Below are 16,970 nucleotides of genomic sequence, written 5' to 3'. Positions count from 1 at the left end.
TGACCTGTGACCTGCTGTTTGACACCGAACAGACCTTTAGCAGCTGCATGACCTGACAGCTGCTCCTTTAACACGCGCAGGACAACACCACTCATTTCTGTCTTTCTGCCACGAGGAACAATAACTGCAGGTCACCCAGGTGCTGACAGGAAACAGGCTTCAGTGCAAAACGAACTATTTATTTTTTATTTTTTAGTTTATGCCTGACTTACCTGCTTCAGAGATGCCAGGAAAAAGTCGCTCTTTGCTCTTCCGTATTTCCTTCCACGTAAGAGAAGCGCGAGTCAGAAGAACTTCTACCTGTGTGTTCTTCAGCAGGAGCTCCGACGACAGCAGGAAGGGCTGGTTGTCCATGGTGTCCCTCTGTCCTGTCATTATTAATCACTCTGTCCTGACATCAGCCCATCTTACCACCCCGAACCCCCGCTGCGTTTACTTCACCGCTCGCCGCCTGCTGCCATGAGAGGGTTTTGAATCGAAGATCGTCTATGTGGGAGAAGATGGTTCACTCCGTTGAGTGAAGGGAAAAAACCCCGACTTCCTTTCCATTTTAAGCTGCCTGCAAAAACAAAAACCTATTTCGGCTTAAAATGAACAGATCCTTAGTTTTTTTTTTTAACTTGTATTTAAATTGAATCTGTTAGGACTTAAACAATGCCCCTTAAATTACTTGATACACTCACTATATAGATTTCATTATTTTCCTTTGTGCAGATACATAAGTAGCACATTTTTATTTCCCACTGCCTTAAAGGTGGGCAATCATGTAATTGTTAGCTAAATATCGCATGGACCTTTAAGCAGATTTTAAAATAAAACTCTCAAAAAGAATAATTGGATGTACATCTATAACTGATTTAAAATTTGGAGTTAACTTGAATTAAAATGGATTCCGCAGCGAATCAACCTCAGCAAACACAAAAACTGCTGTAGCTCAGTCATTTTTACAGATATTGGGCTAAAATTTTGTGAGGTAGTACCTGAGAGTCATCTCTGTAAATACTCTGATCTTAGTTACAAACTTTAACATTATGTTGGAGCCAATCCTGTCTCTCTGTCAACAAAATATCTCATGAACAACTGTACAGATTTGAATGAAAGTCTCAAAATATAATCATTTGATGTACATCTACAACCGATTAACTTTGGAAGTCAAAACAATTCAAGATGGCTGCGCCAGTAAACACACACATACCCACACACACATTACATCTGTTCATGTAAAGTGAATCGATGACAATCCTCTGGCTATAAATAAATGTAAACAAATGGCTAAAAGTCAGTCAGTCTTACAGATATTGAGCTCAAATTTGGTGTAGCAGTAGCTGAGAGTCATCCCTCTACACATTCTCTGAGGGCTAACAGATCCCTCAACATCTTAGTTTAAAACTTATGCATGCAAGGCAGTGGGTGATGTGCATCCCTTATAATTCACAGTAGCCCAAATGCTAAATTGACAAAAAATAGATTATCATAGTGGAAATAAAGAATGTTTTTATTGCCGTCTAAAGAAGAAATAAGAGATCTGTGCTTTGATTATTAGTTACCACAACCTGCCAAAAAGAGAGAGATGCATTAAAAGCAGTTTTATTAAATAAATCGAGAGAAACTGAAATGTTGCAAGGTTATTAGCAATGCAGTCATCTACAAACTTTTCATTGTGAAGAACTAAATAAGACAAGGTGCTTTCTATGTTAAGCTATGACCAAGAACAGGTAACAACAACAACAACAACAACAAAAGTCACCCCATCTGTCCGTAACAGGCCCCCAACTGTTATATACTGCTCCTGTAACAAAGAAGACAAATTTTAATCACTTGAAAAATCAAATTCAGTTGTAACAATAAGCACAAAATAAGGTACGAAGTCTCAGATCAATAAGAGTTTAAAAAATAAATAAATACAAAATTTGAAGTGGAGGGCTCCATGATTGTGATTTCCCTGTGCCTAAAAAAAAAGCTAAAATCATGTCTGAGCCTTAAACTGTGTGGCTCGTATTTCTTTACTGTCTTTAGTTTATCCATAAAAGAAAATGTAACAAAGTCAATTAACAAAACATACAATTAAATCTACATTATCTGTTTTTTAATTGAGCCATGGGTCAGCTGGAGCTTTAAAATTTTAAACTGATTGCTAACAGCAGATGTTTACCATTGTTGTAATGAGATGAAAAGTGTTGTTATATATGGATAAAACATAGTTTGATTGCCATCATAGTCTAATTAGTCGATCTAATAGCAATATTTGGGTCACAAATCTCTTCCACTGTTATTATTTGGGTTAGTTTTGGAATCGCTGCTGTGAATATGCAGCATTATTTACAGCAGAGGGGATTTAAAACCGAGTGAGTGCTCTTGTTTTTTCACAGTCTCTGCTCCTTCCAGACAGGTGAGCTTCCTGACACCTGCCTCAAAGCTCTGTCAGGTCACTGTGACTCCACAAAACCAGGAGTTACACATTTATACCCTGACCCAGCTGATAATTAGGTTTAAACCAAATATTATGAGGATTTATTTCCATGTATACTGTCGTAGTGTTTTGATTTGAGCTGTAAATTTTATTGGGACAATAAGAAAAACACCATGCAGACAAGGTATCTCCTCTCGGACATTATTTGATTGATTTTGTTTAAAGAAAGAGAGACTTTTCTCAACTACAGCTTGTGTTGCACAGTTTTGTTCAGGGTTGGTGTTTAAGTGTACACTATACTCCAATAGGACTTTAAATTATATTAAATAAGACTCATAATCAGAGGGATCGACTTTAATTAGTGACAGAACACAAAAACCTGTCATTAGAGGATTAGAATAAACTAGTTTTTTCCGGTATCTCTGTGCATGTGTCTGTCTGTTAACAAAGTATCTCATGAAAAATTGAACAAATCAGATTGAAACTTGAAAAAAGGCACTGTATGTACATTTACTACTGCTTACTTTTTGGAGTAATTTCAATTCTAGATGTCTGCCACATCCAACTGACCTTAAAAAAAACACAAAAATGACTATAACTTTACAGATATTGAGCTAACATTTTATGTTTTAGTAGGCGATTCATTCACAGCACATACTCTGAGAGTGACAGTTTGTGATGTTGTTTTCAGGGTTTGAACAAAATGTCTACAACTTCGACATTTCTCAATGCAAGATGATCTTAGTATAAAACTCTGGCCAGACTTTCTTGCAATCTTTTAAAATGGTCGGTATCAAAAGTTCAATTTTTCTGAAGTTCTTTCAAAATTTTCCTTTGGACTTTGGCTGCCTTCACTGAATTTTAAGTGGACAATTTTTAATTAATTATGCTGTCATGATCGAGTAAAATGTACTTGATAGAAAATTAGGAAAGGAGTCAAAAAGAAAAGAAAGTAAGTAAGTCTTGAGGACTGCTGATCAAGGAGTGCTTTAACATAATACTAAATACCTGGCTTCTTTGAAGTAAAATATATCAAGAAATTAGGGGTGGTTTAAAACGTTTGCACGGTACTTAAACAGTCACTAGCTGGTAAAACTCCTCTTTCTGGTCCTGATGCTGGTGGTCTCCTTATATTGACAGCTCAGCTTCTGTCAACAGCAAAAAGCCCGTGCAGCGTGACGTCAGCAACCCCTTAAACTGCCGACCAGCAGAGCTCACTTGTGATTGGCTCACAGCTAGAGAGCGCGGCTCCAGCCAATCACAGGCGCGCTTACTCGCCGATTAGGAAGTATCAACATGGCAGCTTTTTGAGTTTTGGAGGAGGGGACCTGGTGTAAATAAGGAGAAATTAAACGCTTCGGAGACGACGACAGCACCGGGGAGTTCGAGGCTGGGGCTTACTGGACTTCTGGGGGGAAAATGTCGAGTGACGGGAACAAAAAACAGTTCTGGAAAAGAAACGCAGCGAAGGTTCCTGGCAGGTAAGTGACGTGTTCCCTCCTGTTGGCTATATTAGCCTAGCTAGCCTCTGTCACTTGACGCCGAACTATCAAGCTTGAAACGTAGCAATTATTGTAATTAAAGCTTTTGTTGTACTGCACGATGTTTTCGAGTAATGTGACGTTGCGTTGTTTGTGCCAAACAAGTTTGGACGACGCAGTTAGTTGCTGTAAGCTGGCAAAGAGCTACACTGCTAACAACAGTTGCTAGCTGTTGAGCATTTCACTCTCACCGTCCAAGTTGTAACTAATGCTACTATAACCGCGACTATACTGATTATTTGAGATAATTTAACACCCTCTTTGTCCGCACGAGTCTCAGTCTTGCAGTTTGGAAGTGTATTTTTCTGAATAACTTTAAGCTAACGTGGAAGCAAAGCAGAGATGTTCATTCATTTCCTTCTTCTCTTCTTCATTTCTTCAGCATTCAGCATGTTTATGGCGCACAGCATCCACCCTTTGACCCCCTGCTTCATTCTAAGTAAGTTAAATCCATTTCTTCATACATGTAATCTGGTTGGAGTCTGACAACTGAGCATTTGGGCTTCTTCACACCTTTTGCTCAGTCATATTTGTGATTTATCTCAGGTTTGAACTACTGGGTAGTGACTGATTTGTCAGGTTTGTTATGCATGAATCATCCAAACTCACACATGCGTGAATAAAAGGCAACAGGATTTCCTTTTTTGTTGCCTGAGGAACTATGTCCATGATAACCCAGGCTTTTAAGATGTGCAAAAATATATATGTTTAGGCCTAAACCTCCAGAAATGCAGAAGCCTTTCAGATTTGAGGTGAAACACTTTAAACAGAAAACAACTGGACTTCCTTTTTCAGAGCTAATGACCTTGATGACCCAGAATCTACAATTAGAACATCTAAGATCCTATCTTTTCCCCTATAAATTGGAGTTCATGTTCACCAAATTAGGTCAGAACCTTTTTTCTATAGCAGCCTAAATACGCAAGCATTAACCCCCTCCCTCATCCTTTCTTTGGGCTTGACATACTGACAGCTTTCTCCTAATTAAAGCATCATGTCTGCCCTAAGAAAAATATTAAGCTGATGAACGTTTATCTTTAAAAAAAAAACCAAAAAACATAAAATCGCTAACCTTTGAGGCATCTAAAGGTTTCCATGAAATAAATAAAATATGTATAAATCATTCGCTTAGTGGTTTCATCATTACATTTAGACATGCAAAGCAGCAGGGGGTTATTTTTCATTTGATCAGCTGTTTAAAATAATTTGACTCACATTGGTAATTTAAAAATTACACTGCTGTCTGAACTTTTTCTTTAATAACAGTTTTTATGTTAGTTTATGTTTAGTACACTGCCACAAAATTGATTCTTGTTTTAGCAATTGAATGCTGTTTACCTGTTTGAAACTCTAGTTACAAATTTCCTGTCTGAAAGAGTTGCTATAATTGTCGGCGTGTCCCAGTCAGGAATGTGGATGGGTTTGTTTTACCGCTCAACAACTTCTGAGGACAAAAAACCATGACATCTTGGGCTGGGGTGTTGGCGGGCTTGTAGCAAGTTTGAATGTGTGAAACGTCACCTTTCTTGTATTGTAAATTAACTCTTGTCATCTTTTGTTTACGGAGTGGTCCTTGTTTTGTAGCGTCAGAGGAACTGACGACCAGAAAATCCAGTTAATTAGTTTAAAGGATACAAAGAATACTTTAAATGTATTTTCTTTATTTCCTAAAGCTTGAATTCATACCCAGTGCAAAATGTTAGATGAGTGCAAATTCCCTTCTCAGATCTCGAGTTGGTGGGAAACAGAATAAAGGCCTAGTATTCCTTGAGGGAATGGATATCACCCACCACCTTCCCTGCCAGAGTTTTAAACTAAAATCATCTTATGATGAGAAATGAGTTGTAGCCATTTTGGTCAAAACTTGTAAATGACGAGGATCTCATATAAAATTGCATTATCTCTAAATCTCAATTTTTTTTGGAGTTTGAAATATATGTTGAGGATGATTTCCAGCTACTGTCAGACCAATGTTTTATGTCAATATCTGTAAAATCGACTCAGTTAGTCATTTTTGTTTCCTAAGGTTGATTAGTTGTTGCAGCCATCTTAAATCGGTCTGACTCTTAAAGTTAGTTGTAGAGGTACATCCAATGAAAACTTTGTAAGTAATTGTGAGCACTTCATTAAAAATTCTCCATTGGGTTGTGAAATATTTCCTAATAGACAAACAAGTAAAGATGTACTCAGACACGGGCAAAAACATTATCACCCTTTCACCTTTAGTGGTGAGTGATAACTATAAAACCTTTCTCACTCCCCAACACTGATGCCTGTTTGTTTATAGAAGGATAAAGATACTTGTATCAGTAATATTCTTTTTCATACTTCTGGTTGTTTTGTATTGTAGATTCCACAGAGGGTTGAATTTAATTTGCTTCTGTTTTCTGTCATTGTTCAAGTTCCAGCTGTTTTTTTTTTCCCAAATTGTGATGAAAGTAAGCTAATAGGGCTGTGTCTCATTGTTCTTTTATTGGGATAATCCTTGTTTTTGTAAAAATAAATAAATCTGAGTAAGCGCACACACACCTCCTATTTTCCCACTTTGTGTGATAAAACAGAGTTTAATTGAATTTTTTTTTAAGTTTTCCTTTTCCAATAAAATTGTGTTTCTATCACACAAAGTCATTTAGTTAAACATTGCAATATGCTGTGTTTTTTAGTGTTTCAGACCAGCTTATAATTTGTGTTAAGGAGACATTAAAAGAATAGTTTAGGGTAGACAAATTAAATTATATTTTTTCTGCTGTGCTACATTTCATTTGGAGAACATAAAAATCAAAGTAATTGTTTCAAATGCAAAAATCTGATATAGTTCCCCTCTTGTCTCAGAACTTCAGCTTTGTAAGGACTTGGAAGCCAGGTAAAGTTTTAAATAAATAAATATTTATCACAACTAAATCTTTTCATGATTTTAGATACAACTTCTGAGTTGCAAATCAACAGGAAACTGTTCAAGAAGAACAAACATTTCACAAAAACTGTGATTGTTTTATGGTTTGGTTAGAAGTCTTCTGGTTTGGACTTGTTACGCCCTGTTGCACAGTAACAAGAAGTGATTCAATAAACTTCAGCAAACTGTGCAGCTTTTTTAGGAATTGAAAGTCAAAAGAGGCAGAGTTCCACAAGAGCAAGTTCCTTCAAATGGATACCTCAAAATCAAAACCTGTGTCTGTAAAGAATACAGGAGACCCCAAACATGAGATGTTTAATACAGATTCCATTATTAGGACCGAAATGTAACCATAAAAACTGATGAAACTGAGACATTTCTTAAAGGAAAACTTAGGAAAATCAGAACTTTTAAAGCAATTTCTCTCCAGGAATCAAATAAGTTATTAATTTTTGTTGGTTGTTTTGCCATTCTATTGTTTGTTCTATTCTGTTCTGTTAATTGTTCTAATAATTTGTTTTAATGTTCTGTGCTATTTGTTTTATTTTTTTTATTCATCTGACCTGATCTAATCTGTAGTTCTTTCATTTGTTAGATTCATTTTTTTGCTCATTGGTTTTGCCATTATTTATTTTTTTGTTAAATTGCTTGTTTAATTGTTCTTGGCAGTTTTTCTCTTATTCAATCAACCCTGGTCTTTTGTTTCTTAGTTTTAATATTTGTCGTTCTGTCCTTCTGATCGTTCTATCTACTGTTTTATTGTTCGAAAAAACAAAAAAAAAGTGGCTAATAACCCAAAGTGGCCTTCCTGTTACTAAATATATTCAAAGAAACTGCTTCAGACACTGTTCTACTGTGAATATTCTCCATCTGTTTTAATTTCTTTTTAAATTTTCTAATAATCAGCGTCAGTAAGAGTTGCAGGATCAACCTCAGACACCCATCCACCTTCATGTTGTCGTATTTTTTTTTGTTTTGACTGTTGCGTCCTTGGTTTCCCTTTTACCACCCCGTCCTATAACCTTTAATCGGAGCAGTTTTCCTCTCAGCCCTTCCGCCTGACCTCTGTGTGTTTACAACTCTTTTACTGTCTGCTCCAGCCTAATGAAAGCAGGCAACAGGCCTCCTCCGGCCACGCCAGGCAAGCCCAAGAAAGCCACCACCTTCCAGGAGTTTGAGAGCATCACGAGCGACGCCTGGGATGTCGGGGACGACGATGATGAGCTGCTCGCCATGGCTGCGCAGAACCTTAATATTGAGGTTGTCATGGAGACCGCAAATAAGGTGAACTACTGGATGGAGCGACTTGCTCTGCCTGACGCTTGTTTTTCTAGGGTTTTCTCCAGCTTTGTTCACTTTAACCACAGCAATAATAATGAAAGTTCTCAGCTTTTGCAAAGATTATTTAATGCACAAAATGTCTGCAGAGGTTTTGCATCGATTGAGATTAATATTAATTGCTAAAAACACAGTTTCACCTGTAAGATCCTTTGAAGCTCAAGTGAAATAGCACCGTGTTGCAAATGTTATTAAGGTTTCATTGGAAGTTTTACTTCTCCCTGCTGTTTTGTACGAAGCCAAAATGTCACACTTTGATTTTCTGTGAATTAAACAGGTGATTGAGAATCACAGCAAGCAGCAGGAGAGGCAGAGGCAAGACGACACGACTGACTTCAGTCAGAGAGACGAGGATACGCAAGAGGAGGTGGTGGAGGAGGAGGAGGAAGACGAGGAGGATGACGATACCCGAGTGGAGGAAGGGGATGCAATAAGCCCAGATGCATCGTTTGCCTCCCAGAGCAGCCCGTACGCAGACAGTCGCCTCGTCAAGTCCCACAGCGAAGCTCCTATTGGTTCACCGAGAGGTTAGTGTTAGTTTTTTGAAACTACAGTAACGATAATAAATGAGATTTTGTGCCTTCAGCTGCACACATCACTTAAAAAACAAACAAACTGGCAGCTTCCTCATGTGTTGGGTTTGATCAACTTTTACACAAAGTGGCTCCAGCCTCGGACACAGGAAGGTCTTGTTGTGTAGTAAAACCTGACTCCAACTATGAGTTTATAAATCCCTTAATTCTTAACCAATCATTCAACACAACTTTTGTTTTTAATCAGCTATTTGTAGGCAGCAGATCAACTTGGGCCTCTGTAACATTAAAAACATTTAACCTTTTTTACAGAAAAAAACAGACATTCTTCTTACAATGGGTGGAAAAAACCCCTCATTGTTTCGTAACATAATGGTGAAGAGTTTGATGACATGCTGTGTAAACACCACCCATGGAAGACCATTTAGTCACATACAATAAATACAGTACTTACGTATGAAATATACATAAAAAAAATGAAAAATGAGTCCAAGATTTTACATCTGGCAGGTCATTCATTGGCTTTCCTGACTTCAGTTGTGTTTAGATACAGATAGGACATGTTTGGACAGCAACATCATCAGTGGAGATTCAGAGAAACAAGAGCTTCTTCATGTCTCCTCATCTCTTCCTCTTCTCTTTGTTCCCCATTTTTATACCGTGTTTGATATTTTATATCAGCTGATTATGAAGCGGTTACCACTTTGCGCTCATGCACTTCCTATATATACACACACACACACACCTGTATGAAAGCCAACATATGCGTGCAGAGGCACCAGCTCCACTTTAAATCACATTGTTAGAAAAAAAGGACCTATTCCACGACACAGTGATGAGCCAGATATTTTCAAAATTGTTGCCAGTGTTGAGCGATTAATCAGTCTGTCTAGATTTAATTTGATTTGGTGCAATTCAAGCATGTTTGACCTGAACTCCTGCTAAAATAATTTCCTGTCAAGATCGGAGAAATTATTTCTCCTCATCTCCATGTGCACTCAGATGTTTGCTTTCTTTCCTGATTTTAAGAATTAATCCATTTGGAAACAACGTTATTAAAAAAAATAGAAAAAAATGAACTGGATTCCTAAAAGTTTGGAAAGGGGCTCTTTAATGGACACAACGCTTCACCAGAGAGGCTCCAGCCTGCCTTTTAATCAGTGTTTTTTTTTTTAAATTTTAAGTGCAAATAAAGCACTCGAACAGGTTTGGAGCCTTTTATTTGTTCCTGTAAAAGCTGAAATAGGTTAATAAAATCGTCAGCTTGCCAGGTTTGATTTCTGTGGAGTGTTTTTGTAATCCGGCTGTAGATGTTAGGTGTTTTTTGTCCTAACACTCTGAACTGTTGGCAGGGCTCTTAGCAGAACCCGTTAAGAACTTACAGCGAGACAGCTTGGTGTTTGTGCGGCTCTCTCTGTTCATTTAAGCACATCTGGGGGAACATGTGGCACTCAGAAAACTGAATTAATGTGTTTGTTTTCCCATTCAGGCTTTAATGGCCGAAACAGAAATATTGCAGTGACGACAACTGCTCCTTTTCCCGGATAATGAATGCCAGCTGGATTGATGCGTAGTTGTGAAACCGAACAGTTTGGAGCTCAGATAACCTGAAAACCGTGTGAAACGGCATCTATCTCTGTTTTTTCCTCCAGATGCAGAAGGTGAGCGCGCCGCCCTCCACAGACAGAGGTCTCTGCCCCACCGGCCACCCGTCATCCCGCTCGTGGCTCGCATGGCCGACCAGAACACATCTGGCACCCCAGCCATGACCGAGAGGGAAGCATCCCGTCTGGATAAGTTCAAACAGTTGTTGGGGGGGCCCAACACAGATCTAGGTAAGTCTCCACTTCCTGTTAGTTTGGTCTTACAGGAGTTCAGAAGCAGCACTGTTTCTTTCTTTATTCTTGCTCTCAGACCTCTTTCACTTCTTCATTTTCTTGCTTTCTTCTGCTTCTCACTCGGGCTGCCAGCTGTGCTGTGCTGTTAACGATGCTGTTAGGGGCTGGGGGGAGGTCATCGAGCCATCTGGACACGCAGATTACAAAGGAGAAAAAACACCGGCAACAACAAAAGCAAATGACAGGCCTTTGTTCTGAGCAAACGACAGGCCTTTTATTGTTTATCCAACCCCAGAGAAACCCGGACAGGCCTTTCTTTCCAGTTTGAAACTAACTTTTGGCAGCTTCCACACACCGACTTGTTGCTTTTCTTTGTTCCAAGCAGATGAGCTCTAAGATTTTAGCACTCAGACAAGATGTCTGAGCACAAAGGCTGACTAATTTGAGCTTCTGATAGCAGAAATAAGGCAACTGCAGCCTTGAATGTGAAGACTTTTATGTAGTTACTCTACTCCTATGTTGGTTTTCTTTAACAAAAAGTAGGAAATACAATGTTTTCTGAAGTCAAATAAGTGCTCCATTTGACATTTTAAAGGAAATCTAGATTAACATATGTATTTAAAGAGAAAAATCTGCTAAATTCATAGGCTGGTTTATTAGTTTTCTTACTACAATTTATAATCAAACTATTTTTTTATAATTAGGTTATAGTGACCTTGGGGAATTGTGTGCATGCAGTTTAATCTGGAAACAAAAACTTTGGTTTAATAAACTAAAAATAAACAAAATTTAAGGAAAATCTCTTGAGTACATTTTTAAACAGATGCCGGTTATTTTAATAAAGGAGCGACACAGTTTAAGAGATTTTTTTTTTTGTCCAAATATTAACCGTGGTCTTAATTTGCCAAAAATGAACTGCCTGACATTTATCTGAGAATTCCGATTTCTTTTTTCCTTCTTTTGTTTTTAATCAATACTCCATTAACACATACAAAGAATCTTCTCATTATTTCAATCTTTTTTATTGTCTTAAATATTCAAAGTTTCTGCTGTTCAGACTTCCTTTGTCTGTTTTAAGGAGTTTTAAATGAAATTGGATCATTATTTGAGAATAAAATGAGACTTCAATTTTGAGGCTTATTTATTAAAAGAAAAAACTTTGAAATTGAATTACAGTTTACTGAAACAAAATTTAGATTAGATTGCTTGTAGATTTCTTGAAACATTGAGACAATTATGTACCACAGTGCAAATGGCAGAACAGGTGCCTTCACATACAATAATTGGAGAAGGTTGTTATGAAGTTTTATCAGAGTTCTTATCAGAATCTCTTATCGCACACATACGAACCTTTTTAAGAGCAGAGGTTCTGTTTGTGGAAAAAGCAGTTTGATCTGAAATTCAACGTGTCATCAGATGGTGAGAAGCTCACTGCAACACACTTTGTGAACATAATTAAGGATAAAAATGAGTTATAAAGATAAGTGCTGACCTCTTACCGTATGTTGATCCCCGTGTGGCTCCAAACACACCCAGCTTTCTGTTTTACTCTAAATGAGAGCTCAGTTTGTAATTGTGCTGTATTGAAGAAGACTTTGAATGATTTAATTTGGTCTGTGAATTCATATAGAAAACAGTCTTTTTATGTTTTAAGTGCTCTTCTCTGCTGTCCATATTCCACAGTCTGGGTCATACAGTTCAACAGACATTTACTACAAATTCAACCTAAATGTTTGTGCTTACATGTGGGGGAAAAATGTCCTAAAATTTGGCAGAGGTACATGCAACTTGTATGTGAAATGTAAAATGTTTAAAAACCGTTCTTTAAAGTCCAAGCTATGTATTCCTAAACTAAACTTCCAAAACACTTGAGGTTTTTCCTTCATGTTAACTTCAGGCTTTTCCCCTCTCCTGCTTGGTCTTACACATTTAAAAAGAAATCTCTTTAAAATTAGTTAAACTGTTGCACAGATTGAACTGTATCTTAACCACAACATGACAGTTTCTTTTTGATTAATGCCTCCAGAGAAGAGTTTTCCATGAGCTTGAGAAACCACCGATACTCTTAACTACAAGCTATTGATTTTGCAGCATAGATTTGACTGGATGGCAGTTTTTTATTTTTTATATAATTTATCAACCTGCTTTCAGTAGCATCACTTCACTTTCCTCCGCAGTGCTCTTCCATCCATATCACAATTAATGATTGTGCTCCGGCTTTATGACGCCAGAAAGTCTATTATTATCGAGTCGGGTCATGCCTACAAGTCAAGTTTGTCATATCATTCACTATGTCACAGTCCCCGACACCTAACTGTGGTCAGGTTTCAAGTGCCCACACAATATAAATGTTTTTGTTAACAAAAAGATTCAATATTTAATCAGTTTCAGTCCCCTTAGCTGTCATTTCTGTTTAAATCAACTGTGTGCTGGTTATGACAGGATAACTGAAAACAATACTGGTGACGTTAGTAGAAGAAAACAATATTTCTCTTTGTAAAATTAAACAACAAAGCTGATTTCTGAACGGATTTTTGTGCAACACATTGAATGTCACAGTTAAGACACAAACTTGATACAGTAATATGGCTCTTGGCTTTTAAATTTGATTTCCTTCACTTTGCTGCTGGTTTATTTTCTTATGGTAGAGTGCTTTAATTTGCACACAAACTGGGAGCAAAAGTTCAAATCCCAAATTATAAATGCTAGATTCGATTAAGAGTGAACGGCCTTCGTCAGGACGATGTTTGCCAACTCATCGCTGTTAGTCAACAGCGGTTGTGGCTGGTTCAAGCGAAGTGTATCTCGTACATTGGCGCATCTTGATCTGTCAGCCTCCATTAGGGCCTGCCAGGCTTCACATGCTGACTGTCTAAATTTAGTGTAGCCTCTGCGCCGTGATTAGATGGGCCAGAACAGGCGAGCCACGCTGCCGGCTGCTGGCAGCATGAAAGATGAACTTCATTCACGGGACATAATTAAGTGAAGGATCGGAGGAGGGGAGACGCAGAGAGGTGATAGGGGAGGGGAGAAGGATGGGGCAGATAAGATGAGATGAAACTTTAATGATCCCTGTGGGGAAATTGGTTCGTTGCAGGACCCAAAGAATGGGGGACATAATTGAGAATTTAAAAAGACAAAAAAAGTAACTCCAGATGTCTGAAAGTGGCTTAAACTGTGTACAAAATATGTCTGAGACAAACGTAAACGGAACATTTTAAAGTATTTTTCTTTCAGGGTATTTAACTGGTTTTGGGTGACAATTCAACAAATTTCACTTTAGTTTAAAGAGGGCGAAACTTCTGTGCTTTTGCACTTGAACTCATAAATTCATACAAAAATACCCACATACTCTCAGTGGTATCAGTGTCCTCTTGGGTTAAAGGGAAATTTGATGAACTGTCCTTCAGCTCACAGAACGAGGCCTGGGATGATCCATTAGCCAGTTCCTCAGCTTGAGTGGTGTAATTAATGACACAGGACGCCATGTTTTTGGGTCGAGCCTCTTCTTTCCCAGTGTGTCTGAGCTGCACGTCTCTACCGTCAACGTGTGTGTTTATGTGTATCTGACTGTGCTGGTCAGCGTGTGTGTGTGTGTGAGAGTCTTATCCCCCCGATGCAGTTTAATATCCTTACGCTGAGGGCTTTCCATGCCTTCATGATGTCCTCTGCATTCAGATACTTAGCAAGCCTGTCAGTTTTCCTTTCTCCTTCTGTCTCTTTGACGCCGTCCTGCTGTCCCTGCATCGAGCCTTGCGACAGGTTGTGACAGGAGTCTGTTTAGCATGTAAGGTCATTTAGAGAGGTGATGACCTGTGAGTGTGTGTGAGGGAAGGGTGATTGATGTCAGGTTGATCTTGGCTAATTATTCCTGATATCCTGAGGCGAGCGAGTCTGTTGAGTGAAGCTGAACACGTTACCCGCTGTAAGATCAGAAGACTCTTCAGGAGGCAAAAAGTAAGAAGTCTCATTCACCAAAGCCATTTGAACTCTTCTTGCTACTTCAGTAATTTGGTTTTGTCGCCATTGCATCATGGAGCAAAGTGTCTTATAAATAATTCAATTGAAAACGTGTTGAACAAAAAGTTTCATAACGGTACAGAGTCACTGTCCTGTCCGAAGGTTCTTTTCCTCAGAAATAGGTTCAGGCGTTAGCTGGCGCTACCATTTTTTCCTTTCCTTCAGCCTTGGCTTTGTTGGCCGTTGCATAAAAATGAAAATTTGCAGTGATTGTAAAAGCATGTTATTGTTTTGGTAAACATGACCAAGGTAAATTTTTATTTTTTTTGTTATCCTGGTTCATCTGTCTTCACATGAGCTAGTTTAGACATCAATGGGTGATGATGGTCTTTAGATGCATTAGTCTTTGCAGTCCCCCTCCTCACCAGCAGGTGTTGCTCCAAATAAAAGTACTACATGGCATGAATGGCACCAGAAGTTATTCAAAAACTATAGCGATTATTCATCTCTGGCATCAGTTTAGGATGCAATTCAGCCCCTATTGATGGTGCGATTCAACACACAAAGAGACTTACAACAAAGCAAATAAATTACTGTCAGTTATTGATACAATTTTTAACTACCTAATAATAAAATGATCACTTAAATGGGTATCATCTTAAAATGACGGTCTTTAATATCAGAACAAAGAGGTAATGCATCCAGTGCATCTCGATTTAATCCCAAAACTGCATCACTGCTCTGATCTGGGTACATCTGAGTTGGTACGAAACGGTTAATTCTCACAGCCCCAGGTCATACACAAATGTTACAACAGTTTCAGCTCATTTATGCACAGCAGACATAATATTTGCTACAGAGTTTTAATGACTATATTTAAAGCCACACCATTATGGTGATGATGATGTATTTACAGCACAACCTGACTTTTAAATAAGCACATTCTGTTGAGGAAGCTAAAATATTTGTTGGAGTCATTGAGTTGAAAGAATAAAACTTTGATACAAATATCAGAATTTCACTGTCCTAATTCTAAATAACTGTTCGAGTAGATCAAAATAAATACACCTGAATTAAACAAAATAACTAAATTCACCGTTGACTGATGCTTTGGTTTCATCCAGTAGTAAAAGGCTTGGCTGCGGGGCGATTGGTAATCCTGAATAGGTCCGGTTTGTTAGATGTGATGGACTCCAGGCCCTGAACTCTGAGAAAAACAAAAATCCATTTTCTAAATGCATCTTTTCGTCAATGTGATTCCACTTTTATTTATAAACTGATTTTCTGAAGTAATTGTATTTTCTTAGTGTATTTTTATTGCATTTTCATCTGTTTTGTTGGGTTTAATGTATGTTTAGTACTTTATTTTTGTCTGATTAGTTTTCCTTGAGATTCTTGCTCTATGACAGCCTTTGAGTCCGATTTTATAGATGTTATGATTTCATTTTTTTTTTCTTAATATATTTAAAGACCATGAACTGGGATCTGATATCAAGCAGTTACAGCGGGATGCAGAACTACTGCTGTTGCTATGGCAATGGACCACTCTCATTTTCCCTCTTTACTTTCTTGGCAATTTATTTTCTTACTCTTATTCACTTTTCCCTTTTCATCAGTTCTTCTCATTTTAATTCCTCTCTTCCTATTTGTCTGTTTGCCTCATATAATGAACACATAAAGAGCAGAGCTGGCTGCATGCATGTCCTCCCACACATGTTCACAAACACATATTGAACATCTGTGGGCCATCAGAATCTTAAAAAACGTACAAGGATGTAAAAAAATCACAAAGAAATGGTTAGTTATCTGAAAGCAAACAGGAAATCCAGCTTAAACTTCTCTCAACTACACAGAAATGAACTTTTCCCTTGTTTTTTTGTCAGTGTGTCTCTCCCCTCTGTTGGGGGTGCTGCAGCTCTTTGTTAGTGCCGGAGCAACACAGTGAGCTTCTCCCTAACTGCCGTCAACCTCACTGGCAGAGCCTTGGCTGGGAGGCCTTTTACCTTCTGCCACGGTTTGCTTGGTTCACACTTTGCGACTCGACAATCTGCAATTCTCTTTCACAGCAGTCACCATACGATAAGCGTACCATCAGCACTGTTTGCGAAGTTAATAGACGCCATCAAAGTGTGAAGTGGCGATGTAATTCAATTAACGCTGTCCTAATGGCGTGCCTTAAAGCGCTGTCCATGTGTGACAATTTCAGCAGCGTGTGTCACGGGTTTTGAGAGTGTGAAGAGATAAGGCTTAGAATTTTACTGTCTAAGCAGCAAAAAAAAGCAGCAAGTCTACAAAGAGAGGGGTCTCAGTGTGAGTCAGTGGGACATCAGTAGAGGGGCTTGTTATCTAGTCATACACTAAAAATACTTTGAGAGTAGTGTTTTAGTATTTCTCTTTTTCGTTTTAAATTGCACTGTGTGTGGTCTTTCTATAGTAACCATCACTGTACATTAACCC

General features: G+C 38.2%; 2 protein-coding genes across 7 annotated transcripts in view; one reads left to right on the top strand and one right to left on the bottom strand.

Annotated features, from left to right (window-relative positions):
- Positions 1 to 482, bottom strand: part of cerk (ceramide kinase) — a 48,933-nt gene extending 48,451 nt beyond the window's left edge. The window contains exon 1 of one of the 3 annotated variants that reach the window (XM_037981309.1): positions 213 to 482. Coding sequence is in view for 1 of the 3 variants with exons in the window: in XM_037981308.1 (XP_037837236.1) it covers positions 213 to 375 (163 nt within the window). In the remaining 2 variants the exon portion in view is untranslated. The remainder of the gene's footprint in view (positions 1 to 212) is intronic. The other 2 variants (XM_037981308.1, XM_037981310.1) reach the window with 2 other exon arrangements.
- A 3,090-nt stretch (positions 483 to 3,572) lies between these two features.
- tbc1d22a (TBC1 domain family, member 22a) overlaps positions 3,573 to 16,970 on the top strand; it is a 137,238-nt gene continuing 123,840 nt past the window's right edge. Inside the window, exons 1-5 of one of the 4 annotated variants that reach the window (XM_037981210.1) lie at positions 3,573 to 3,891; positions 4,334 to 4,390; positions 7,945 to 8,128; positions 8,460 to 8,709; positions 10,368 to 10,550. In XM_037981210.1, coding sequence (XP_037837138.1) covers positions 3,830 to 3,891; positions 4,334 to 4,390; positions 7,945 to 8,128; positions 8,460 to 8,709; positions 10,368 to 10,550 — 736 coding nt within the window. In that variant the 5' untranslated portion in view covers positions 3,573 to 3,829. The remainder of the gene's footprint in view (positions 3,892 to 4,333; positions 4,391 to 7,944; positions 8,129 to 8,459; positions 8,710 to 10,367; positions 10,551 to 16,970) is intronic. The other 3 variants (XM_017436230.3, XM_037981211.1, XM_017436229.3) reach the window with 3 other exon arrangements.

Source organism: Kryptolebias marmoratus, linkage group LG18, assembly GCF_001649575.2.
Source record: "Kryptolebias marmoratus isolate JLee-2015 linkage group LG18, ASM164957v2, whole genome shotgun sequence".
NCBI classification, from domain to species: domain Eukaryota; kingdom Metazoa; phylum Chordata; class Actinopteri; order Cyprinodontiformes; family Rivulidae; genus Kryptolebias; species Kryptolebias marmoratus.
Note: the sequence above shows the minus strand (reverse complement) of the source record. Positions and strands in the feature narration are given on the sequence as shown.